This window comes from Buceros rhinoceros, unplaced genomic scaffold (genome assembly GCF_000710305.1).
Source record: "Buceros rhinoceros silvestris isolate BGI_N320 unplaced genomic scaffold, ASM71030v1 scaffold13417, whole genome shotgun sequence".
NCBI classification, from domain to species: domain Eukaryota; kingdom Metazoa; phylum Chordata; class Aves; order Bucerotiformes; family Bucerotidae; genus Buceros; species Buceros rhinoceros.
The window spans coordinates 66332-92434 of record NW_010421962.1 but is presented as its reverse complement, the minus strand read 5'-3'; the positions used below and the strand labels follow the sequence as shown (position 1 = coordinate 92434).

Below are 26103 nucleotides of genomic sequence, written 5' to 3'. Positions count from 1 at the left end.
ATATTATGTTCAAGTCTACACCAGCCTTCATTACTTGAAACTGTAATTGCCTTATTACTTAGAAAGAATCACTAGAATGGTAACCAAACTCACTTGACCATAATTAGGAAAATACTTTATTTCATAAATCTGATATAAATTAGGTTTTAGCCACAAGATCTAGGATTTGTTTTGTGGGGTAAGGGTGGGAAGTGATGGTACTGTTGACATACTCCATCAGCAAACTAAGTTAATAACTGTTTGTAAAACTTTGGCTATTTCATAGATGCATCCTAGTTAAATAAAAGTGCTATATTACAAAGGGCAAAATATTAAATAGGAAACATTTTTTTTCATGACGAAGAATTGCTACCCCCTTCTCTTGGCAGTTTTTAATTTTCACTATTGCTAAGACACTGCGTGAAGGGCCAAAAATCAGAATACTATTTGGGAAAGTATGTAACCAGCACAATCCAAATGGTACTTGTATAATTGTGTAATGACATGTAATACTGCTTCTAATCAAGGGGCTAGTTACTTTGCACATAGAAACTTATATTTCATTGGTAAAGTTCTTGATAAAAAAACAACACAGTTGTTTACTGTACAAGCAAGCAACAGAACTATATCAAAATATACAGTTTTTGTTTTTTATTTTTAAATTTATCCCTTTGTAAAGCTTTTTTCAATGACTTCTACTAGTACCTGTATCTATTTTCTCGTAACACTTGCCTATTCTTGGACCGCCAACGATGTAACCAAGGTCAACTGAAGTCTCAGTCAGTTCAGAACTTCTGCAAATGTGAATCTGGGCCTCGACTGTGTCACAGTAATAGCAGCTTAAGAAGGAGGAATCATATCACACATCAAATATTAGACAGATTTTATATAGGAAAGGGTTCTAAGGATTTGGACTTAAAACAGATGCCTTATGCCCTGTTACTGTGGTTTCTAGGAATAATTTGTCTTCCTCACTGTTCAAAGTGCTTTTTCTTTAGTGGGTAACTCAGCGTAATATATGAAGTGATATCCCAATAATGGGTTTGGGTAATACTTAATATTTAGTCAGATTTAAATCTGCAGAGAAGTTTAAACTCAAAAGGAGTTCAAAACTATCTATATTTTATTTACCGTTATTAACTGGTAACTCCAGGAGGTTTTATGACATAAAACACAAATAGAAATCTACACAAACAAAGCAAACAAACAATTTTTACATGAAGTATGCAGTGTTGAGAGGTCTTTTCAGTGGCACTTTATGACAGTTTGCCTCTTCTGAGTCTTGGGGAAACTACTCCTCATTTTGGGACTTTTAATTCTGAAGAGGGAGCCCAAAACTTTGTAAGGTGTAAACGAAATAGATCTACATGGTGCCAGGTAGCATGAGATAAGACAGTTTTTGCTTTACCTTCCCCTTACTGCTGTCAAAGAGAACAGCTGCAGCAAGGGGGAAGAAAAACCCAACAGTCGTATCTCAAATAACTCAGATTTTAACATGATATACAGGATGTCTTTAGAAAACAAAACAAAACCTGAAAACAAGTAATAGAAACCAATGTAAACTTCCTAAACTAACTCAGCTGAGGTAACAGGTAGCCAGTTTAATTGGCTGATTGGGAAAAATTTATCGTCTTTTAAACACACTTGTACCTGAATTGGAAAGAGCAGTGCATCACAACACTAGAGCATTTTCATGTAATTAAAGCAATGGATGGTGATGTAGATTCTACAGCTTTCATGACATTCATTAGCTGCCCAAATTATTGCTGAGTTTTGATCTGTAAATTATAAGTGTCAAGGAGGCTGTAAAACTATATTCAAATTAAATCAATAATATGCATAAAGTATTCTGTGTTCACTGCAAATATATTAAATATACAGCTCTTACTTGAGCATTATTTTCATAAAATTAACCCCCCAACAAAATTATAATGCCTTTTGTTGTAATTTTACACCATTGTGTATTTGATAGTACATACAAGTTCAGAAACTTATGAACTTCAAGAAATATTACATGCAAAACGTCTCTGAAAGCAGTTTGCACTTCTAAACAAATACTGAAATGTTCGGTCAGTAAATCATTGATGCACTCAACACTGGGTTATTTACAATGAAATAATTAAAGAATAAATTCAAAATCAGTTTATAATTTAAGTGCAGAGTCTGGGGTCAGTCTTCATCGCTAGAATCTGAATCCTCAGATGAAGACGATGTACTATCAGATCCAGATGAAGCATCTGCTTTCTCTGAACCCTCATCTGTGCTGTTTTCATTGTGAGAGCTTGGCTCTGTTCCCCCTTTGTCTTCCTGATCTCTAACCCCAGAATTTTCCTCCTTTTCTTCTGTGGGCTTGGTTGAGCCTGTGTCATTGCTTTCACTGTTCTGTACATCAAAAATATTAGACTGAGACAAAGCTGGGATATGAAGATTAAGGCCTGGAGTGAGAAGCATCCCTGGGTAAAGTATGTTGGACAAAAGTAACGGGTTAAGAGAGAGAGGATTGGCAGCTGCAGCAGCAGAGGATGTTGAAGGAGAACTTGAAACAGAGTTTTCACCACCAGTATCCATATTTTGGTCTTCTGTCCTTTCTTTCTTTGTATCTGCCTCCTTTGAATCGCTTCCCTTTTTTTCCTCTGAAATAGATTCCGCAGACTTTGTCAGCAGTCCTCCCATGCCCAGCAAGTTTGGTAATCCAGCCATCCCTGACAGCAGCATGGGGAACATGGCAGCCACATTCTTCGCTTCTCCTCCAGCGGTTAGGCCAGCCGGCATTCCCATTAATCCTGCCGTGACTTGCAGCGACTGCAGGTTCTGCAGGTTTTGTTGTAAGGCCTGAAGACTAGGAAGATCCACTCCTGGAAGCAATCCGTTCGCTAGCAGAGGGTTCACTGATACGCTGGCAGCGGTGGCAGCTGCTGCGGCTGCTGTTGCCTTAGCAATCTCACTTTTGGGGCGCCTTCCTCTCCGGCTTACTTCTTCCCGCACAACAGGTCCAGTGAGAATACGGTCAAACATACCTTCTGGGAGAAACCCCTGCAAAAGACACATCCATTGGGTATTGTTAGGATTTTTGAGAGCCTGAAGACGGAAAAGCAAACAACAGACCCAAGTGCACAGCAAGAGTGTCAGAGATTATTCTGGTATGTTAGCACAGCAGCGTCCTCTCCAGACAAATCACTGGAATATGTGCTCCCATCTCTCGTGTCTAAAGGCCCATTTCGATGGCAGGGTCTACACGGGTATCTCAGGCCCTCTTGCTAACTCTCCTCATATGTTTGTTTGCAGATCAAGCCGAATATAACTAATTATAGGAGCAATCTCAATTTAAGAACGGAAATAGCATTGCTTTCCAATATTACCACATTCCAATCATTTGACAGTTTAACTGAAGTTAAATATAAATGTGTGATCGCAAACAGAATGACAGTCCCCGAGCTCTTCTTATTATTACTACTGTTTAACGTCCTCGTATTTTATCTCATCCATAAATTTAATAATAAACAGTAAAGACTCAAGTTCAACTGCAATGAAATTCGGAGCACTTCTTTTTAGGGCTTGCACAGCATTACTTCACTTCTGCAAGCCTTCCTACCTAACAATGAAGAAAAGAATTGCAACGGACACGAATAATCCCCTAGAAATGCACTGTCTCGAAAATTCCTTCTTAAAATCGTAATCATCAGATCAACTACTACTCACCTCCACACTACAATAGCCTTTTCTTCCCCAGCAAGTATCTCGAATTTAAACTAGCCTAATACAGAGGAATTCAGAACTCGCACTTTGTTCTTCTGTCCTGTAGGCAACTACTAAATTCTGAAAGTAAATCTGCTATTATTTATGTCTGTTTTCACTGCAGTCTAATCCTGGTTTAGCATGCCTTTTTAATTTCTTTTTTCCTCTCTCCTGTTTGCCTTGTTTATTTTTAAGATACGTTTCAAGTCATGGTTATGTTATTCTGCAAATACTCACAGACTGTTTTACAACTTCTCCCCATTCAGGAGCCACTCCATACTCTGGATTTTCTTTCAAGAACCTGCACAAATCCTTCAGAGGAGGAGCAAATGCACCCCCCACCTGAGAAGGAGAGGATACAAGTCAGAAAATACTTGTCATTCAGTAAGAAAAAGGCAACATTCGTATCTGACGCCGTTTCATTTTTCCCTTTTATATAAAGCAATACAAATAAAGTCTCACTTCAAATGATCAATGAGTATGATACAGCTTTTGACCGATTCTTGGTGGCGTATGCGAAATACTTGCAATTTGTTCTACATTTTCTATACTCAAAACTCATCTATTACACTCATGTTTTGCAAATTCAATATTTGACATTCCTACCGATGTTTAATATTAATTTATTTGGATGTGCAATGAATGCAAGAGTGACCGTATCAATAGAGAACAAGTGGTCCAGGTACTACCGAGAAGGTTGTAGCTAATGTTAAGTTTTTCCTTTATCCACTATATCAGTTCCATTATTCTCAGTCAACTAAGAACACTATTAAGAGGCTCTGCTTCTCTTGTGACATTATTTCTTGTAGTTTTTTTCATGTGCAAGGCCAAGTTGAGACTGCTAGACAACACAGACTGTATGTGCTAATAAAATCATATAAGCAGGAAAGTAAGCTTTCAAATTAATCGGGAGTATTATTCAGATCCAGAAAGAAAGAAGTGGTAGAAAGAAGAAAGGAAAAAGGATTCCAGTTTTCGCTCAACTTTCTCTGTAAACTGTAAGTTAAACTCACATTTTCTAGGCTACTTTTGGTCCCCACACCCTGCTACTAAATGTGAAACTGAACTAAAAAAGAAAACGAGTCAAAATGAGTTTGGTGATGCAGCGAAGCTGGGGACAGGCTATAAATGGGAAAACGGATGTTAATAAAGTGATAGAGACTCCAACCATGGTGTGGAAACTTTTTAGAGAAAAAAAAGCTGTCATGAAAACACAGGCTTTTACAGCAAACATAGATCAAATCTCTCACTCCTTGATCAGCAGCTTTGAAAAGATTCCACGGGGCATGGCTTGCTGTAGAGCAGCCGAGGGTCTGTTTCCGAAGAGACCGGGAATCACAGAGGTTCCTCTTTAGAGCTGCTAACTCAATGCACTGAAGAGATTAAAGACTCTCAAATTCTGCCTCACTCTCCTCCACAGGTGGACAAAGCTTCTGACCTTAACACAGCAGCATAAAAACATTTCCTGCTTTCCTTGCAACTGCTCTCTAACACGAAGAAAAGCAGCAGTATCACAAGAGAAAATGCTCCATACATTGACACAGTATCTCAAAGACTCCCACTGGACCACTGTGCTGCTACTACACTGACATTCAAAAACACACCCCACACACCTGTCCAAATTGTTCGATAAACAACAGTAACGGTAACAGTCTGCATCCTTTTCTTGAGTATTGCCGTTTAGCCATCCCTGAAGCCTATTCAAAGGCATTTTACCTTTCCCAAACTTTGATCACTTGTCCAAAAGCTTGAATTCAACACTCAGTCTCCCACCTTCCACTGCTGGGATTTTATACAAGAACTTCCCTGTTACGCTACTGTTTAACCCAGCAATGTGATTTTCAATGGATACAGACTGGGGAACCGTAAAGGTCAAGTGCCAGAGGTAACTGGAAAAAGGGAAAAGCAGAATAACCCAGTACATAGGATTTAAGCAATTCTAAAGGACAAGTTTCTGTGCAGGGTGCACCAATATAACTGTAATCTTGTCAGAAGTAGTAATGAGAAGGTGTACACAAAATTTAGAACTTGTGAGAACGTGGTTACTTCGATCAGAACAGTACGTACTTCAGCAGCCACGCCTCTGTATTAGTAAATGGCACAAGCACTGCAATACATGGAGTGCTCAATTCTGTCTGATCACAGACCACAGGGTAAGTTTCTAGCTGGATCTTAAACACTTCCGTAGTTGCAAAACATTTACTAGAAGATAGTAATTGACTTTTCTGCTCTGTGCTAAAACCTTGAAAGTAAAACCTTTCATTTGCACACAGTATTTTAGCAAGTATAGCACACAGAGCTCTTCATTTCAGGAACCTTTTCACTTGGGAACACCAGGAGGGGAACAGTGTTCTGAATACCTTTCTTGCGTTTCTTCTATTTATGAGCTGAACACGTTCCTCACCAGTCAAACTATTAACATCCAGTTTATTAGGGTTTCGACAACGGTGTCGTTTTTGTTTGGGCCTCCCATCGTGCAGCTGCATCCTCTGTTATAAAGAAATTGAAAAGTCAATTATACAACTCTCTTAAAAATGGTAAGGTAAGGTATGTGTGCATTTTCTTGAATCAGGTATTCCTTTGAAGTAATCTTTGATTTCTGAAATATTTTAATAACGATATTAATTTACTAATCACAATTGTACATAATAAGCAGCCCAGTAAACGGCACGAAATCCTCTCTCTGATGCCTCTACCAACTGCTTTGTTTTAATCATTTTTTTATTTTTCAGCAGTGCTTTAACTGTGAGGAATGTTGCTGCTGTTTTGTATTGTAACATCTTTATGGAGAGATAAGATTATTCTAGACATCTACACATGATTTTCTTACATTCTGTTCAACATTAAGCAAACTCAAATTCAGACGTAACAAACATCACTAGTACTGCAGCACTGTAATGTAGCCATGAGATACATCCCAGAGGAGAAGTCTTCAATCCTCTTGCACATCACTAAACATGTTTTTACACATTTTCAGCTCCCATCATCAGTATCATGGTTAACATGAGCTTTCTTATCGTAGATAATTTTTTTTTTTTAAATCTTAGGTGAAATTAGACAAAGATTAAATGTCTTTGCTTAGTATGGCTTTTCTTAGCAATTACATTCCTGAGGGAAAAGAAAGGCTTGCAGAGCTCAAATTATGTAAAAAGAAATCAACATTTTCCTTTTCCTAAACGTAACAGAAGAACAAAGGAGGAGTAATTCCATGTAACAGGGAAGACAATCACATTTTGTGAGAAACGCTTTACTACTTAGCTAAGACATTGCTGAAAGGAATACTCACAGGAATACAAGCTCCTGAATCTTCGACATAACCAGGATGTTCTTTAAGCCACCTTTCTAAATCTTTTCTTCTGGGGGCATCATCACCTGCAAGCCTTGTTCCATCTTTTATGTTAATAACAGGAACTGGACTCTCTGCGTCAAGCATGCTTTGGGACTGTGTGTAAGTGAGTGCTGGGTTTATTCCTGCAGCAGCTTGACAGGAGTTAATTCCTGGATTAACCTGGAGAAATTGAAAACATTTGACTAAGTTCTCCATAGAAAACAAACCACCGCAATTATTTCATGTGCGATACAGTGAAGGCCACAGTCCTGCCGATCACCACGCACACACTCAAGGCCTCAGTGAGGCCACTCTCGTGCCAGAGACAGCTCCCTTTAAGCCAGGCACAGTGAGGTCCTGTAACAGATGTTACAGGAAAGGATGTCAGAAAGTGTTGCTAGGTCAAATGTCAAGTTTTTAATAATACATTGTTACTTGCAGTTCATATAAATCAGAATGAATTTTTAACAGTAGTTATCAGTATTGTATACATCCAACATTTAGTAAAACACTACCAGTTCTCCTGTGTGCAATCATAAACTGTTGAACCATTTCAGAAAAAAAAAAAACAAACCCAACAGTTTTGAGTAACAGTTCTAGTTGTACATTTACAGCTGGTCACGGTCAGTTGAGGGATTAACAGTAATTTGGACCTTATTTTTGGATACAAAATCAAGTTTACTTACATGATTAGGCTGTTTGTTTCTATTTATAAAGAGGACATCAACTCCCTCCACATTCTTCCTTCTTCCTCTTCTCTTTTTGACCACAGGCTGACTGTCAACAATGACTCCATTGGCACTGGCTGTTAAGTGACTGGAAGTACCTAATTAATGAGTCAATAAAAGTAGTGTCAAATGCTTGAGCTGTTTCTAACAAGATGTGTCTGAATAAAAAAAGGAAATAAAATTACTCGAAATAATGCAATTGCATACAATTTCTACGTGTACTATCTAACAAAAATTGCCTCGTTTTTTGACTGTTTAAACCACTATTAATATCAGGCTCTAAAAAGAGACTCAACTGCAGAAGTTTCCTGTTAATGCTTCTACACCCTCCAAATAAGTCTGTACAGGGAGGAGAGCTGTTAAAAACCTGCTGACATCACACACACAAGAGGCAGACAGCCCTAAATAAACGTGTGTTACAAGACCTTAATGGTATCTCGCAAAAGGAGGTACGAAATGCAAGTGAAGGGTAGTGTTTTTTTAAAGGAGATCTCATCCATGTCTGTATGCAACCTCAGTGACATGCAGTCATTTAATCAGAAACTGGCCTAAATCAGGCACCCAATTCTAATAATTTCAAATATTTTAATCAAATTTTAACTGCTTGCTTTAGGCTCATTTGTCACTGTACAGCTACTGTTATTTTTTTTGAAAATAAGCTGCAAGTTTTTGGCTATAAGACAAAAATTAATTCTAGACTGTTGTCTGCTGGTTTTTTACATGAGATGCAGGAAAGAACACAGAGTGCAAACTGACACAGGCATAAATCTGAGCTCTTCATCTTTACTTACGAAGTAGTCACAGTACGTTCTGAGTTAAAGTGATTACTGACAGGGTAGAGTGATGCACTTAAGATCTTTTTGTGGGGTTGTTTAGAACGTATAATGGCATCCTCTAATATATGAATGTTACAGTGACTGACACCGTGAGAGAGTATTCACGTGGTCCAGCCTCATGCCTCAACTTCGGAGCCCCGTTTCCTTGATGCGCTGACAGAATTCTTCCAGACGGGAGTTCAGAGCAAATAACATCGCAGACATCTACCCACTGCCTATATATGCAGATCAACGGAAGAACCCAGAAGGTAAGATTTAACACCAACCCTCAGGCCCTCTGCCATGTTACGTACCTGATTTGGGAAGCGATTTTGGGAAGTTGACAAGGCTGGTTTCTGAAGCATTCTGGAGTTCACGCAGCCGAGCCAGGTATTGCTGCTGTCCCAGTGCACCTTCCTCGCTTTCAAATGGCCTTTTCTGAGACAGTCCCTGCTTCTGAAAAGTCAATTTCAAACCACCTTCCTGTTAAATAAATGCCAGGGTTAGAAGAGTCTCTTCTGAAGCAGAAATGACTACTTCATCATCTGGATTCTCACATACAAACAGTTACTCCAGCAGAGTTGAGGAAGAATGAAAACATCAGACCTTAAAATAAGTCTTGCTTCTCCTCCATGTAAAAAACTAAACAGAAGCTTGATGGAATTGCTTCTATGAATATAAATTTAAAATTATCTACTATCTTAACTGAAAAATCCAGATGCTGAGCAGCTGTCTACCACCCTAATACAGTCCCAAAGAAACGCCAAACACTATTACAAAAGGAAATTTTCATACATTTTTATGTACTAAGAGCAGGTCTCAATCTACAGACAAGAATGTTTGAATCTTCTAGCCTGCATCTGAACTGAGAAATTTACTTATAACCCAATAGAAGGACATGAAATAATAAAGTACCTGAAATAATAAAATGCTTACTGGATAGGACATGCTGAAACATTTAAAAAAACATTTTTATGTACTAAGAGCAGGTCTCAATCTACAGACAAGAATGTTTGAATCTTCTAGCCTGCATCTGAACTGAGAAATTTACTTATAACCCAATAGAAGGACATGAAATAATAAAGTACCTGAAATAATAAAATGCTTACTGGATAGGACATGCTGAAACATTTAAAAAAACAGCATAGAAATACTTTTTTTTTTTAACTAACCAGATTTCTTAGAAACAGCATAAAAGAGCGTGTCTGAGGAAGCGCCAAATGGCAACATTTCAATTCAGAGAGAGAAAAAACAATGAATCCTTCCAGTGGCTTATGCAAATCAAAAAACACAAAGGAACAAAAAAACCCAAAAAGCATAGAAATACTTTTTTTTTTTAACTAACCAGATTTCTTAGAAACAGCATAAAAGAGCGTGTCTGAGGAAGCGCCAAATGGCAACATTTCAATTCAGAGAGAGAAAAAACAATGAATCCTTCCAGTGGCTTATGCAAATCAAAAAACACAAAGGAACAAAAAAACCCAAAACAAACCAAACCAAAAAAAAAAAAAAAAAAAAAAAAAAAAAACACCAACCCCCAAAACCCAAAAAAAAAAAAAAAAAAAAAAAAAAAAAAAAAAAAAAAAAAAAAAAAAAAAAAAAAAAAAAAAAAAAAAAAAAAAAAAAAAAAAAAAATCACACACATCCCCCAAAACCCAGACCCAAACCCCAAACACTAAATGCCCAGAAGCAGCAGACCCAAATACCCACAAACAAGTGTGTGAAGGAAGTGAGAGTGAGAGCAGGCAGCCACTTGCAGGTAAAGCATGCCGCACACCGCAATCGCAATCAGGTCCTAGGGCAATAAAAATAAACATACGTCATTGATTTTCACTGTAAACTCCTTTTCTCGTACATGCTTCTTCACCTTTGACATCTGTGGCGATTGATCATACTCTTCTTTAACGGTTGCAAGAGGGGGTGTCGGTGCGCTGGGCTCGCTGTAATCTGCGGCTGCACCTGGGCTATCCAGAAGTTTGGTTGTGTAGAAAGACGCCACCGTACTGCTGTCATAGCTCCTTCTTGCTGAAGGCCATTTACCTTTCAACACCGTTTGACAAATACTGTCAAGTCGATTAATCATAACTCGATCCTAAAAAACCAGCAAATACTTGTGTAAGAGCAACGCTTACCATCACTGCACACATCGCATTTGCGAATCAGCTTCTAATCCTAAAAAGCAGTGACCACATCTATCACCACTGGACTTGGACCTAAAAGATGTCTGAGGTCCTGGATTTGCACCAGTTCCCTGTACAGGTTAGTGAAAGCCACCTCTGTACTGAATCTCATGGCCTGTGAACACAGAGGCAATCTCCGTACAGGGTCAGGAGCCTGCAAATGCTTGAAGTACATTTTCTCACTGACTTCAACAGGGGAGAGGCTGGAAATGCCCAGGCAGTATTTGTAGGTCTGGCTTTGACTCACTGCTGCAGGGTCTGAACCCATCAGCAGCACCATAAAGTATCTGGCAAACAGCATTTATAAAACAAAATCTACAGACTTTTATTCTTGTCTCGATTTTGCTTTTCAGACGGTGTTATTCACCGCTGGCGTTCTTCAGACACCAAACATGGATGGGACTTCGCACACCTGCGCAATACATAGATGTTGAGTCCTGATAAAGTCAGCTAAGTATGTGCAGACTCCAGAAACCATCACGCTTTCTGATCTGTTCAGAGTGCAGTTATTTGTCAAATAAAAAACGCAAATGCTGTTCCGTAAGCAAACTTTTTTACCAAGTTCAAGACCCTTCCTATATTGAAAAAAAGTCTGATTTTATACACCGAGTGACATTTTTTGCAGTCTGCCAAGCACCTGTGACATGAAAGTTACACTCCCCTTCTCAAAATGAGTGCTCAAAAATCACGAAAAGTAGTATTTGGATTTAAATGTGTCTTTCAGGAGCAAACGTAACCAAAAAAAAAAAAAGCTCCTACATCTATTTTTCAGATCCTACATCCATTTTCTGTTTCATCACCCTTTGTGGCTCCTGCGTTGCCTTCCTTTTCAGACTTCCTCAACTGCTTCACCTTGAAACTTTTTCTTCATTACAAGCTTGTGATCTGACTGAATTTTCAAGCTGATTTGCAACTCGTGCCTGTTCCACAGAAGGAGATTTTGCAATTTTTTTTTATTTATTAAATTCCACTGTATTCTTCTTGGTATAACATGTGCCTAGCAATACACTAACCATGCTAAAACATGCTGAAATTTCTTTATGACTACTTGAAAAATACAAGCATCAAAAAAATCTGTCACAGAAGTTAACATCACATGGGCTTTCCTACACTTAAAAAAAAAGCCACACATTAAAATCCATAAGGGCAACACTGACTATATAAGCAAGTAGATTTTTTCAGATCCAGAAAACATCCAAGTCAGTCTCATTTTCTTTATGTCAGGAAAGAAACCTATCCAAAAATAGATCACAATTTACATAGTGAACAGGTAATCCAACAACACACAATTTTGGCTTCACCTCCTTAGTTAAGCCAGTAGCTGGCAGTGTATGAAACTGCTCTGTGGTCTTTAAAGCTATGTCAGCCACAGAAATTCAGATACGACTACAAAGCTTAAAAATATTCACTATTTATTTCCAACATGATGAATTTACAGTCACCTAGTGTTACTATCTTTTCGAAGTATACTTTAGAATTTCACTGAGTTCACTAATGCACGTACAGAATCATACAGTTAAATTTTAACACAGAGGTTGTGTTACACCAGTGCTTCAGCCAGCCTATACTTTAATGTGACTCAGGATTTTGCAATGTAGCTGAAAGAACCCTACCACTTATTAGGGAAGTTTTTTCTCATATTTAGCTGAACTGGTTTCTCGCTCCATTTCATTTTTTACATTCTTCTGGACTGCTCTAAACAACTCCTCTCAGGGACTTCCGATCATCCAAATACCTGATAAATTATCTCATCTTCATCTTAGATATGCTTCCTTTGAAGCTGTGTTTCCTTCTCTCTTTTACAGATACAGCCATACAATGAAGGTATAAAATGCTTTATCATGGTTTTACTGTAATTTACCATAATCAAAATTCTGTTTTTCCAAGATCTCCCCACAACTCAGTGGTATTAATGTATTTATTTTTTTAGTAGTTTTAACATATTTATTGAATATTAACGTCACAGCCCACCTTTCCCTATGACTTCAGCTTTCAAGGTAGGAGTATAAACTTGCCTTTGGCCAGTAGGATGCAGCCAACATGTATCCACCTTGCAGGAGGTAACTGGAATTTGGTGCCTCATTGTTCATCTGGAAACTATCTTGCGTCTCATCTTGTGTTGTACTCAGAGAGGCTACACTCTCTTCATCATATGCTTTTACATGCGGGGTTCCTTCTGCTAAATAAAACCACTAATATCATTTGAAGTCGTAAAGAAATTAAACACTCATTTTAAGACATTCAGGTGAACAAAGCACATGGAACAATGTTCAGAAAAAGTCCCAACACAAAGTTAAACTGAAGAATTAATCCGTTAGGTTCTTCAGGGTGACTGCTGACCCTTTTGTAAGCGTGTACATTCCATACATATTCCTGTCAATATTCCAAGAGCTTCACATGGTGAACATTTAGCTATTTGAAGAGAGACATGCTTCAGAGTGATCTGACAGACAGTCTTTACTTATTGTAACGTATTTCCTTTATAAGCCAACACACACTAAAATAAAGAATTGAATTGAAATGAAAGGTGAACATGGCAACTCTATTGGGACAGTCCTTAAAAAAACACCCCATTTCATTTACTGGATGGAATGCTGCTGCATGTCCCATGTCTTGAAAACATGTCTGCATCATTTAATTTTTAAAATTTTAAGCACAGAGGATTTTTTTCCTAGTATCTTCCCAGTGTGTCCTTATACTTCTTTCCTCATTATTATTCTACTTTTGCCTCATCCAGACAACAATGTAAGTGGTCAGGGAAAACAGCCTGAAACTAAAAAAAAAAGAAAGTGCTGCTGAAAAGGTAAATATACATCAGCAGAACGAGGAAGAGTATTGAGGGACAATTCTCCAGAACTCACATTTGTCCTTAACAATAGCTATGTATTGGGTCATCCAACACAATTAAAAGTTGCTTCAAATTTGAGAAGTATGCCAAAGGTCCATGATCATTATACAACATAGGAAACAAAATTTGGGCTTAAAATTAAAATGGAGATGAAGCGAGGAGCATTTTCCAGCATTCACCAGTCTCTTCCACACCAGCTTACAGCAAAATGGCCACAGAAGAAAAACCACTGACTGGTAAGTGCAATTTTGCAATCTGAGGATGGCACAATTACTTGCCTAAACAGACTGAGCTGGCAGAAAGCCTAATATTTGGACTTGTAGCACATGTTAGAGTCCCCACCACCTAAATATAAATATTTATGTCATCTAAGCATTCCTTTTCTCTCTCAGTTTTAATGTTTGCATACAACTCTCTCCTCTGAAAACCTCCTTCCAATGCTACAGAGAGCAGCATCTTCATTTTAAGTGGCATTTTACTTGCCCAGTAATCATTTTCCCAGCAAATTAACCTTGTGTTTTCCATTTGTCATGTCCACAGACAAGAGGATCTCTCTCATTAACACAATGCCTTTTCCTCTGACTTACTAAGAAAAAATTAGTTGATTTACTTATGTTGTAATCCCACCGCCTAAATTCATCCTCTTCCTTTTGCTCTTACCATTTATTATCACAGAATAGCGAAATCTTTTCACATTCTGAGTTTCAAAGGGGCAAGAGTAGAGAGGACACTTCATAGTATCAAGATAAGAAATATATTAAGTAACAATTGGTTCGTTTATCAAAAATTTTAAATCACTTCACTGATCAGAGGTTTTGGCTTCTACTCTGAAGCTTTCAAAAGTATCTCTGTGATGTCTGGTCCTATGCTTGATAACCACCTCAGCCTTTTCTAAGCAGGTACATATTTTCCAGTGCTGGAAAATTTTGAGTGCGAGTATACTGCTTGGCCTCCTCCAGTTTACAAGGACAAGCAGTTTACATTACTCTATAGCTTGGACAGAAGGAAACTTGCAGATTTCATGAAAGCACAGTGAGGAAGCTACAAAGACAGGTGAGTAAGGGTGGAAGAAACACTCAGGAAAACCAAAAGAATCTCAGTATTTAAGAAGAAAAAGAAACAGTAGGAGGGAATACACCACACAAAACATGTCCAGAAAACATTAGTCATTCAACACTCCACCCACAGGTGAACCACATGCACAGGAAGCGTGCTTAGGAATCTGTCAACAAATCCTGGAGTACCTCACCCAAGGAATTGACATGAAGCAAAGCAATTGCTGTCTCCCTGAAATTCTTGCAACTCGAAGAATCAAGCATATATGTTTAAGTTTACTTTTGTGGGATTTAATATTCTTTTTTAGACATTTTTCCATTCAGAATAAAATTATTCAGTTAAGTGTTATACTGCAGAAGTAAGACTACACACATACCGCGTTTTTGTGCCTCCTCTTCATCACTATCACTCTCTTCAGACGATGATGATGATGACGACGATGATGAGGAAGACGATGATGACGAGGATGAAGATGCTGAAGAACAAGATGAAGATGATGAAGAGCTAGAGCCTGATCGAGAGTGTGAACAAGATGAGGAAGACGAGGAGGATGAAGATGATGACCTGGAAGAACAGGATGATCTATCTGAGTCAGAGTCTGAATCAGAGCTAGAGTCAGATCCCCTTTTGCTGACTCTCTGTTTTTTGGAAGCTGGATTTGGAGTCAGAGGCTCTGTCCTCGCTGCCACCATGCGCCTGTCTGTTTCAGTCTTCACGCTGTGTTTGTGGTCTGTGTTTTGTATCGGTGTGCCATTTTTTGGACTCAAAGGTTCAGATTTCATTATCGTCTGTGTCTCCTCTGTAGACATAGATTCCTCTTCAGAAGACTGAGGGTCCTCTTTCAGATTTTCATTTTTAGATTTTGAGTCCTCGAAAGCATTCACTTTAGCATCTGACAATCTTGACTGAGGTGTAAGAGGAGAAGCAGATAACGCCATCTGGTACTGGTGCAAGAGTGGAGCAGAAGTCCTTGAGAGTGCCACTTTATTTTGATTATAGTTCCTCTGGGCAGTCATAAACGAGAGTTCAGGATCACGAAGAATATGATAATCTGTCCTGCTAACTCCATGTTTAGCAGCTCCAATAAGTAAATCTCTGTCATGAGTCCCACACTCCCACCAGACAGGTAAGTCTGGGTTAGGCTGGCAGAGTTTTAGTCGTTCAAACAGCTGTGGGTGTCTAAGAGCCTGTTCTCGCACTTTCCTTAGGAGTTCAATGCGATACAAAGTCCGAGAAGCACGCTCCTCTGTAATTGGCTGGATAAAAATCTTTGGGTCTACAAGTTCTGTATTAAAACAAAACAAAGATGAGAATCTGGCAAAAAAAACCCCACTGCAAATCAATACTAACAATATATGGCTTTAATCAGTTAATAAATGTCTCCCCATTGTAAGCTTTTAATTTTACACTTAGCATGTTTTCTTATTTCCTTCTCCCCATTTTCATTTTGGAACACATGAAAAACTTCAAAGTAAGCACTAAAACAAGATTAAAAGTAAAAATATACACACGCACCTTCTTTTGAGGGGAGACGACAGACTCTCCGGCACATTGACATAAACGCATACAAGTACTTCTCTAAACTCTCATCAGTTTTCTTATGTAGTCTAGCCATTGCTCTGAACTTGGTCCAATCAAAGCGTCCCCTTTCAGGATCAAACACAACTCCAAATGTGGACACAACTCTGTAAAAATCAGCTTCTTCTCTCCTCGTCCATCTTGATCAGCAAGGAAAAACACATGGAAATTCAGTCATTGTCCTCACTATTTCGCACAGCTAGCAACTACTATTTCTTCAGTATTTTTAATGTAAGGATGCATTAAAAAAAAAAAGTGTATTTGCATGCTGCATATACCTTTGCTGTCTTTCAATCTTAGCAGCCATCTTTGGATTTAGAGCAGCTTCTTCATACGGAGGCTGCATCATACTGGTTTGTATTGGGAATGCTGGCTGGATCTGCTGGGCCTGCCTGTTTTTACTTGTTCGTTGATAGGCCGTTATTAGGCGGCGAAGACGTGTTGTTAAGGCAGACTGAGTGGGCCAATAGATTTTGTCTCCTTCCATCATTTGTCCATCTATTTTAAAACAAAGTCACAGGAAAAATAAAGAAGCAGTCATTGCCTGGTACAGAACCACAAGCACCAGCAATCTAAACACAATTTATCTCAGAGTGCAGAAATCTGACAATTCAAATTTGAAGTTTGAAGGTTTTTATACTTACCTCCATCTGCTATTACGAGATCCCCTGGGGATGAAACATCATCCTGTAGAAAAACAGAAGTGAAGCAAAATTTAAAGTTTAAATCACTCGAGAGATGTAGGTTAAACTTACACCTTGCAGACAATTTATGAATATATCAAAGAACGCGAGTAACACATACTTTGGACAAAAGGCAAACAAGGCACACAATGGAATTATAAAACAATTTCCCCCCCCAAGTCCTTGCCACCCACCCAACTTCAGAAACACACAGATTAAGTACTATCAGTTTAGACAAATACAGAAGAATGGAATAATTTGCTCAATAGATAGGTGGAAGTATTACACCCTAAGCGTGTTAAAAGGAGCCTACTATACCTCTATGTCATCTTTAAACATTGCTGGTGCTGGTTTATATTCTGGATCTTCTACGTCCCTGTTAAAATTTCAACACAAAAGAACCCATCTTAGCAATATTTTAGAAGGCCTTACACTCTTCAATTAAGAAAAGCTCATTTATATTTAGTTAGACAGACTGTGTTTAATATTCTTTTTGAAATGAGGAAAATATTCATGGCAGCTTTGGCGTGAATCCTGTCCCCCCAGTTCACCATCTCATTCAAAGACGTTCTTTATGACCACAGCTGCTAACCTCACTGATGATGCAATGAATAAAAGCAGTTCTTCCTTTCAGCAGTTACCGAGTGATACTCAAATTGATCTACTGGGGTCACTGGTTAGCTACACAAGACCAATACACCAAGCTGACTGACCTGAAATCAAGTTAAACAGGTCTGTAGTACTCTGTCTCTGAAGGCTTTTGCCTTCAGTAATATTTCTGATACAGCAACAAAAGGTAGAGTCTTTGTTAACAAGTTGCTGCATTTTTCCTTTAACTGTGAAATCCAAAATTTCAATGGTTCTGTTACACTGTTCCTAACTTTCCCGCTCTGTGGGAGTAAAATCAAAGTAGCATTCTTCACAGCAATGTGTAAAACCAGCTAAGACGAGGAGAAAGTACAACATATCACTTCAGTCTCATTTAAGGCCCTGAAACATCCACGCCCACTTTTAAGAGCTCATACCCATCCATATAATCATTTGCTCTCTGTTCTGCAGCAACTGCTTTTTCGTCTGGCTTGCCAACCCTTTCCAAGAAGCATAGAGCTGGGTCTGCTCTGATGGTGTTGTATTTTTCATAACCTATAAAAGAAAAAGAAGTGGCATGAATTCAAGTTTCAGAGTAAGCCATAAAAAACCCTGAGCATAGGGTATTTATACTGAGGGGTGGGGAAGCACATACACAGACATCCATATTACTCACCATGTTTGAAAACTCCAATTAGAAGGGATTTATCTGCATCTGCATCCCACCACTCGGCAGGAACTTCAGAGTGATCTGGCTCAGGGATCCAAACATCAATTTCACTAAGGAGAATCACCAACAGCACGCCAACATCAGTAACGTTCAGAGGAAGGCATAAATTGTTATTTTCTCTTGGCACTTTATATGGGATTTTTAAACTTCTCTGTTCAAGCACACATAAGCAACATTCCATATCCGAAGTAATTTAAAGACTACTTCGGAAGTTACAAAGCCTCCTGGGATTGAAACGTTTAATTTTTAATGCAATTTTTTATTTAATACCAAGCAACAGTTAAAAAGCTGATGGTTACGCCAAGTCACATAAGCCACATAACACAGTATCAATTTATCACGAAAAATAATTATGATAAGCTAAAAAAACCTAAGACATACAACTTTTCGCCTCTGCATTTGGTAAGATCCTGAATGCAGCAATATAAACCACCCAGACACCTTGGTATTCTGTATTTGACAGGGAAAGAACCTGAGAGCAGAAGCAGCATACAGTATTCTTCCTCTCGCAGTAAACTCTGCCAACTCCTATCAGTTTGTACTAGCAAAACTTAGCAAACCAAGGATTATCTGCTTTTGTGTTTAACAGCAGGAGATGGACTGATCTTCCAGCAGTATTTGTAATAGCTTTCTGAAACAAATGGAAACTTTCTATCCACAAGGCTCCTGTAGCAGTGTGTTCATCTCCAAATGGCAATACTTCCATTAAGAAAAAATAATTAATGGAATATGCAGCACATAACCAAAAGTGCCCATAGAGAGGCAGGAAAACCCCACCAATTAGAATGTAAAGTATGTGATTCTATCTTTCACTCACTTTTTCAGTCTATTTGACCTACACAGTGTTACTTTGTACAACTAGACTCACAAATAGGACCCATGACCTCCTCATATCAAGTTGATACAAAGCATTTAGTAAACAAAGAGGAAACAAAAATTTTTCTCACAGCCTCAGGACACAAATATTTGGTTTTAACATTTCTTATTTAGGTCTAGGAAGATTTCTGAACTTTCATTTGATTGTTTATGTTTAAAATAAACAAGCAAAACCCCCTCTATACTTCACCTGGCATCGATTCCATCAAACACCTTTTGGAATTCATTACCAATGACTTCTTGTTTTAAGTAATACAGCATTCTTACTCGAAGCAAGACCCTAATCAAAGAAAAAAGAAACACAAATATTATCACTCTAAAAGCTTGCAATAGTTGTGGGTGGTTTTGTTTTGTAAAGCATACTTCCTTCAGTGACAGGAGGAGATAACCTCCAATTCAGGTTGCCCAACACATTTACCACGATCACTTTCACAAATCATTTCATTGCAAAAATCCTTTCAAATCCTAGACAAAGACCAGGGCCAGCAGAACACTCCTCACTTGCTTCATAAAACTGCTAAGAACAAACTGCTATTTCCCTTTTTCTACTTAGAATTTTGTTTCACTTAGAAAGAATTGAGCAGGCTGACAAGTGTATTTTATACCACCTTTTCATTCCTTCTCACTTCAAATTTGGAGCATGACCCCAAGGGCTTCTCCATGCTTTATTTCAATTCTCAACTGCAGCTGTATGAAGTCTTCAAGCAGACTATGACAAGGTTTGCTACAGAAAAATGATTTATTCAAAACAAACTCATTCGTGGCTATGCATGGCAATGACTTTAGTGCTTTCAGTTTCTCTGCTAAGCTCTCCCAAACACTTCAGTCCTTTGGCTGCTACAAGGCTCCCCAAACATGCCAGCAAGATCTCTCTTTCTCTGTACTGACACAACCATAAGGTTTCTTTAAAAATGCTAGGAGAATTATTTTAAATGTGAAATACTTGGTTCACCTCCTAATACATGGAAACCTATTTATTTTCATCAAGATAACACCGTTAAAACTTACTTATTCATAGTGCCACAAGCATCGTGAAGTCTAAGACAATGCAGAATTAGAAGAAAAAAGAATCTGTACAGAAGCATTGAAAGACATTCACACTTCAGCTACTGCTTACTTGTTGCAATGGTGTTTTATGTGCTTTTTGTATCCTTCATCTTGCAACAGATGTTCTGGATTGTATTTTCGAAGCCATTCTGCTTTGTGTATATCAAAAGTGCTAGCCTGGGTCTTCACTTTTTTTCCTTTTCTTCCTCTAGGTACAGGGGCTGATAAGCCTATATAATTTCAAATATAATACAGTAACAGCAACAGGTAAGTATGACGCTTATGGTTCCTATATCCTATACCAGTATTGGGACGTGCAGTGCAGAATAAATACTAGCATCACAGCCTCTAGATACAGGGTTTTTTTCTCTTTTGTCTCTTAGAGCATCTCTGGACCACATTTCACCATTAAAGACAGACCAGAAGAGAGAGCAATGAAGGAGCATGTGTGGTCACCTTCTCTGAAACAGAATGGGTTCTTAAGATCCGAAATGAAAAGAAAGCTCACACAGAGTATGCCAGTCCATTTGGGTAAGCCATCAAATACAAAGCAAAGCAGAAATAACGCTTCTTTTCCCATCAACTGAATTGTGTACCTGGAATAAATTCCCTTTATTTCAAGTAGGTCACATTCAGAGAGAATTCTTAGCTGTTTCTGTTCCAGTACCACAGCACATATATATGAAGCTATTTCATTGCAGAAACACGTAACTCCTTACCAAGGTGGTTCTGTAACTCTCGTGTTTGCCCATCCTCTGTTGGGGTAATGAGATCCCATATAAAACTTTTTATTTTCTCATCCCCTCTGTAGTGAACAAGGCAATAGGCTAATAGTGCTCGGCAAATTATCTCCACATCCTGCTCATTCAGCTGTCTCTTGAAACGCCCATGCGACAAAATTTCTCTCCATCGACCCCACCTAGTTCAAAGTGAAACACAAATTTGGCACTTAGCAGTGAGACATTTGGGTAGCCTGTTCATTTCTGTTACAAAAGGGAATTTCTGTCTAAAAAATTTAGCCTTCAACTTTCTTCTTTCAGCTTAAGTTACCAAGCAGAAATATGTAAGTAACATTTCCAAAAACTCCATCTGTTTAAAACAAAAGTTTTCAACAGAACTTGTCTGTTCACAGAAGAAATACAGATGATTGATTTAGGCTTCTAAGACACAAAACTGACGGAACTCACACGGAGAAGCAAGTGTGGTCATCATCTTGTAAGACAGGTCAGAGAAGACCCGAGATTTTACCTCCAAGTCAGCATATTTTAGCACACTGGTTTCAGTTCGTACTGGCACCTCATGGAAGTGCACGATGTTCTGCAACTATGAACATATCAAGTCGCCTACCAAGCCTTTATTTCAGGTATTTTATTTCCACAGAACTGAGCTTGCCTGCAGCTGTTACCATAATGATTTTTAGAGAGACTACTGCAGAGCCCATGTTAAGTATCACAATCTCCCCTGAAGACAGGTTTTCACCTCTCTTTAATATTTCTTCAACAGCAAATTGTCAGAAAGATTTATAGAGGGCGCATGATAAATTCAAATAAATTCATATTCTAAATAAATTCTATATACACACACCAGGTTATTGCCAGTATAGCTAACAGTTATCCCACAAACACAATTTAGTACGTGGAAAAACAGTATTTTTTTAAAAAAAGCTTCCTAGAATGAAGAAGGATGTATACAATACCCATAGACCAGCAAGTTTTTTTCCACCCGAAAGCACTCTGTTCTTCCGTATCCATTGGAACGGTCACAAGGCCTGCGGAGTTTTGGTTTATCATCACCCTCGCTCTCCACTTCAGACAGCTCGGCCAGCTCATCTTTTGTAGCACTAAAGGGCCGCGTTTGTTTCCTAATTCTTGGGGTATCAATAACCAGGCTGTTCTGCAAAAGTCCAAACAACCCTTATCAGAGACACAGTTGGTAAGTTTTCTGGAGCAGATGGCTCCAGTTCAGAAACAACAATTTCTATCTCATGTCATTAACAGGTATTTTGTAAAGGCATCTCTGCAAACACCCATAAAACAAGTAAAATACTTTGTGGTATTTACAGCAACAAAAAATGGGTTTCACGCCGCGATGCCAGTGCGTTTGTTATAAACAATAGCGAGTATCTCATCCGAGCAGAACACTTACACAGACTATCCTGCAGTCTCTGCCGATAAGACAGGACACAACTTCTAGTATTACAAAATTGATGTAATTCTCAGTTCCAGCCCAGCATTCACAGACAGGGAAATAGAGCAATTGGAATAACAGACTTTCAACCGTTTCCAGGTCTTTGACCAAAAAAAAAAACAAAACCACCAAAAAACCAAAAAAACCCAACAACCCTCAAACTCTTCTGGGACAGCAGGAAGCTAAGAAATCGTAAGGCTATCAGCAGACTGACAACTTACACACAAATAATCAGCACGAGAAGTCTAGTTTGTTGAAAGCACCAGAAATCCTACTCCTGCTATCTCAGAATTCAACAGCAAGCACATACTTGAAAAAACATACATTAAAAAAAGAGAAGTACTTACTCTACCACTGATAGCATCTATATCTATTTCTGCTTTTTTGGCCCATTTCTGCCAGAAGTTGGGATCGTCTAATGAAATATCAGTCCTGTTTCCAGATGCAACAAAACTAGCCTGTAACAAATAAAACTAAATCTTACCAACATCATATACATCACAAGTTAGTGGAGTTTGAATGCGTCAGTGCTGTGAAGACTGCGTAACCTTATTTCAGCTGAAATCGCCTGAGCAGCTGTTAAGATTTTAGAAGTTACTTACAGTGTAAAGCAACTCAAAAGTTCTCCTCCCCCTTAATTTTTTAAACCAGATCTATAATATATCAGAAAAAATCTAATGAACTTTTATGCACCATCAGCAGAGAAGAGCATTAAGCAGCAAGACTCTCCTGCTTCCAAGTCTGAATCTAAATCACTTGAATGGAAGAAAATAGAATCTTTTGAAGAGGCTTATCAGCATTTGGGGATTTCATCTCATGCGAAAGTACTCGCTTGAGGGAAATTTCAAAGGAATGTTTAAACTACCAAGAATCAAAGCCTGAAAGCGTGGAATAAACTTAATTTCAGAAGGCATTTAAAAAAAACCCTGATACACTGCTTTGGGGAAAAGAGCAAATACATATAAAAAAGTTTCTAACTTTTCTGATAAAAAGACAGTGATGATGGTTTTCTTTAGAATTGTTTCTTATTTAAGCCACAATCCATAAGATATAAGAGAGCCTAAATAGACAATCAAACAGTATTTGTAAATATTATTTTAAATATAATAAATATACATTTATATTCTCACAAGTCGTCTTCTTGCTTTGCCTTTTTTTTAATTGTCACAACTGCATTCATGTCGTGCTCATGTTCCAAGCTCAGTTATACTGCTTGACGCATTTTTTTAAAAAATTATCTATGTAATTCTTAATTTGCCTGAATTTGTGCTTGTTCAGATTCATATTTGCTCACACTTTTGAAATTGAGGAGTTTAAATTTACTTTTTGTTCTGTTCATCCAATTTTCCAGCATAGGTTTTTGGATACTGTAGTATCACACTTACCCACCAAACGTTAGAGAGCGTCAGTCCAATTGGATTCTACACCATTACTCCAAGACCTTACAGTCTCGGCTCCTGTCTCCATGTACATGTATATAACTGCCACCTCCCACTATTTTAGGACCTTCGTTACTTTGCTTTTCAAATTCTTACCAAAAAAGCTCAAGGTTCAAACTATGTCCCGTGCGTAGGTATTTTTAGAATAAACCTGACCAATAGTTTATCGTATTAATTATCATCTTGGATACATTTTCCCCCACCGTTAATATATCTGAATACAAACAGATCTATTAACAGAACTGTTTCACCACTCTTGCTTAACACAGTTCATGATATATAAATCCCAGCTTTTTCAAAAGCAGCACAAATCTATTATTACTCGTCTTTGCTCAAGCATGCTCTGGGTCTCACTCTTACACCATCTGTATGTGCAAATCAGATTTTGCTAGTGTATGTGTTAGTATAAACACACCGAGGTAAGAACCCAAACGGTGTACTTAATACACACACAAAATAAAAGTAAACATAACTTAAAAAACTCCCATAAACGTCACAACATTCAGTTATATTTACAGGTCTACACTGTCAAAAAACAACTTGCAGCTTCTGCACCTTGGCAAATGTGGAGCCTCTTCCTTCTGATTCAATCGTGATGGTTTTAGTCCGACGCTGCAAAATTTGGTCAATGTCTTCCTCACAGAATTTAGAGCCTTCATCTTCTTCATCCATAATGGCACCATATGCACCTCTTCGAAGCAAGTCTTCTATTTCTTTTTTGGAGAGTTGTTGGATCTGAGCAAATAAAATAGATTTTAGACACTCAAGAAAAAAAAAAAAAAAAATCCCTAAAAGGCCATTCTATTTCTCCTTCCCATGTTTCTCTAGCCTGACTCGGCCTTACCATTAAGAAACTTAAAATTGATTATTAAAAACTAAAAGTCTAGTTGAAAATCATTTGTTACGTGGTTACAGTACACATTTTTACAATGTGCCTGTTTTGACTATTCTCAACACCATGATGAAAAGAAGTTTAAAAAACCTACCTGTTGACACTAGATGTAAATGTCATACCAGAGTAACCCATTTTACTAATATGTGAAGATACACGGAAACAAAGGGGAAAATTTCCCCTTGTTTTAACTTTGACATTATTTACCTTGGACCTTAAGAGGCAAGAAATAGTGCAAGATTTAATCAGAGTAACTGACTACATTGAAAGTTATGTCAACTATATTATTAGTCCACATGAGAAACCGTAACAGATGCCAATGACAGAAAAAATGGTAGCTTCTTAAAATAGTTCCCATACAATTAGAACAGCAAAAAATTTCAAGAAATAAGTCTACATACACCACCGACACTGTTTTCCCTTCCACTCATGCTCTGTAAGACAGCCTTGTCCAGGCCCAGTTTCAGACTCGCTCTGTCAAACATCTCTCTCTCATAGGAGTTACGCGTTATCAGTCTGTAGACCTTCACTGCTTTGTTCTGACCGATCCTGTGGCAACGGGCTTGAGCCTTTTGAAGGAAGGGACAACAGCAACAAGAATTTAGACTTATCTAGGAATAAGATACAATATTTTTTAGAAATTGTTTCTGCTGTAGCATAATCTGAAAAACAATAGTGTGAACTCCTAAGGAAGACAAATCTCATTTAAGTAAAGAGAAGCTATCAGACATTTCCCGCACTGTGAACAGTGTTCTAAAAACAGTGTAGTAAGTACAGTGCAGATCAACGCTACCGAACGGTATTTCTCTTGCGGCAGCACTAAGTAAGATGATACGCTAGTTTGTAAGTCATCTGATCTGCAGATACAAATGGTGGAGGAGTTGCACCTTGAGGTTTCTTAATACCTATTAAACCTTTGCTATATATTATGTGTTTTAGGTGAAGAGCTCTATTTCTATTTCCATAAACTCTGTTAGTATATGAAAAATCTAACCCCCAGTTTCATAGTGTCATCAAAATCTTAAGGGTTTTATCAACTCACTGACTTAGTTTACCTGCACTGTTCTTTTAAAGAGAGATCAGTTTGAAAGAACTACTTAGAACCCAGCCAACCTCTCCTATCCAAATAAGAAGTATTCATCAAAAAACATTAAACAGACACCTTAAAAATCTGAGTATTTTAAAATTATGCATGTTCAAAATAGAGACAATAGTCAAAGTGACCAAATTTATATCAACCAGGTTTGACAATTTAGGCCTCACTAATACGCTGAAAGGAATTTACCTGCAGGTCATTTTGAGGATTCCAGTCAGAATCAAAAATTATACACGTGTCTGCTGCAGTCAAGTTAATGCCCAAACCACCGGCTCTGGTGCACAGAAGGAAGACAAAGCGGTCGGAATCTGGTTTGCT

General features: G+C 38.1%; 1 protein-coding gene across 1 annotated transcript in view; it reads right to left on the bottom strand.

Moving 5' to 3' along the window:
- Positions 1-832: 832 nt before the first annotated feature.
- Positions 833-26103, bottom strand: part of CHD9 (chromodomain helicase DNA binding protein 9) — an 84450-nt gene continuing 59179 nt past the window's right edge. Inside the window, exons 20-42 of the mRNA XM_010139894.1 lie at positions 25975-26103; positions 25091-25258; positions 24353-24532; positions 22706-22816; positions 21868-22064; positions 20891-21090; positions 20242-20401; positions 19315-19404; positions 18195-18298; positions 17956-18073; positions 17249-17306; positions 16892-16934; positions 16526-16745; positions 16185-16387; positions 15046-15954; positions 12781-12941; positions 10453-10677; positions 8900-9068; positions 7729-7868; positions 7001-7222; positions 6075-6203; positions 3952-4056; positions 833-3012 (exon numbers count right to left, since the gene is read on the bottom strand). Of these exons, the coding sequence (XP_010138196.1) occupies positions 2149-3012; positions 3952-4056; positions 6075-6203; positions 7001-7222; positions 7729-7868; positions 8900-9068; positions 10453-10677; positions 12781-12941; positions 15046-15954; positions 16185-16387; positions 16526-16745; positions 16892-16934; positions 17249-17306; positions 17956-18073; positions 18195-18298; positions 19315-19404; positions 20242-20401; positions 20891-21090; positions 21868-22064; positions 22706-22816; positions 24353-24532; positions 25091-25258; positions 25975-26103 (4905 nt within the window). The 3' untranslated portion in view covers positions 833-2148. The remainder of the gene's footprint in view (positions 3013-3951; positions 4057-6074; positions 6204-7000; positions 7223-7728; positions 7869-8899; positions 9069-10452; positions 10678-12780; positions 12942-15045; positions 15955-16184; positions 16388-16525; positions 16746-16891; positions 16935-17248; positions 17307-17955; positions 18074-18194; positions 18299-19314; positions 19405-20241; positions 20402-20890; positions 21091-21867; positions 22065-22705; positions 22817-24352; positions 24533-25090; positions 25259-25974) is intronic.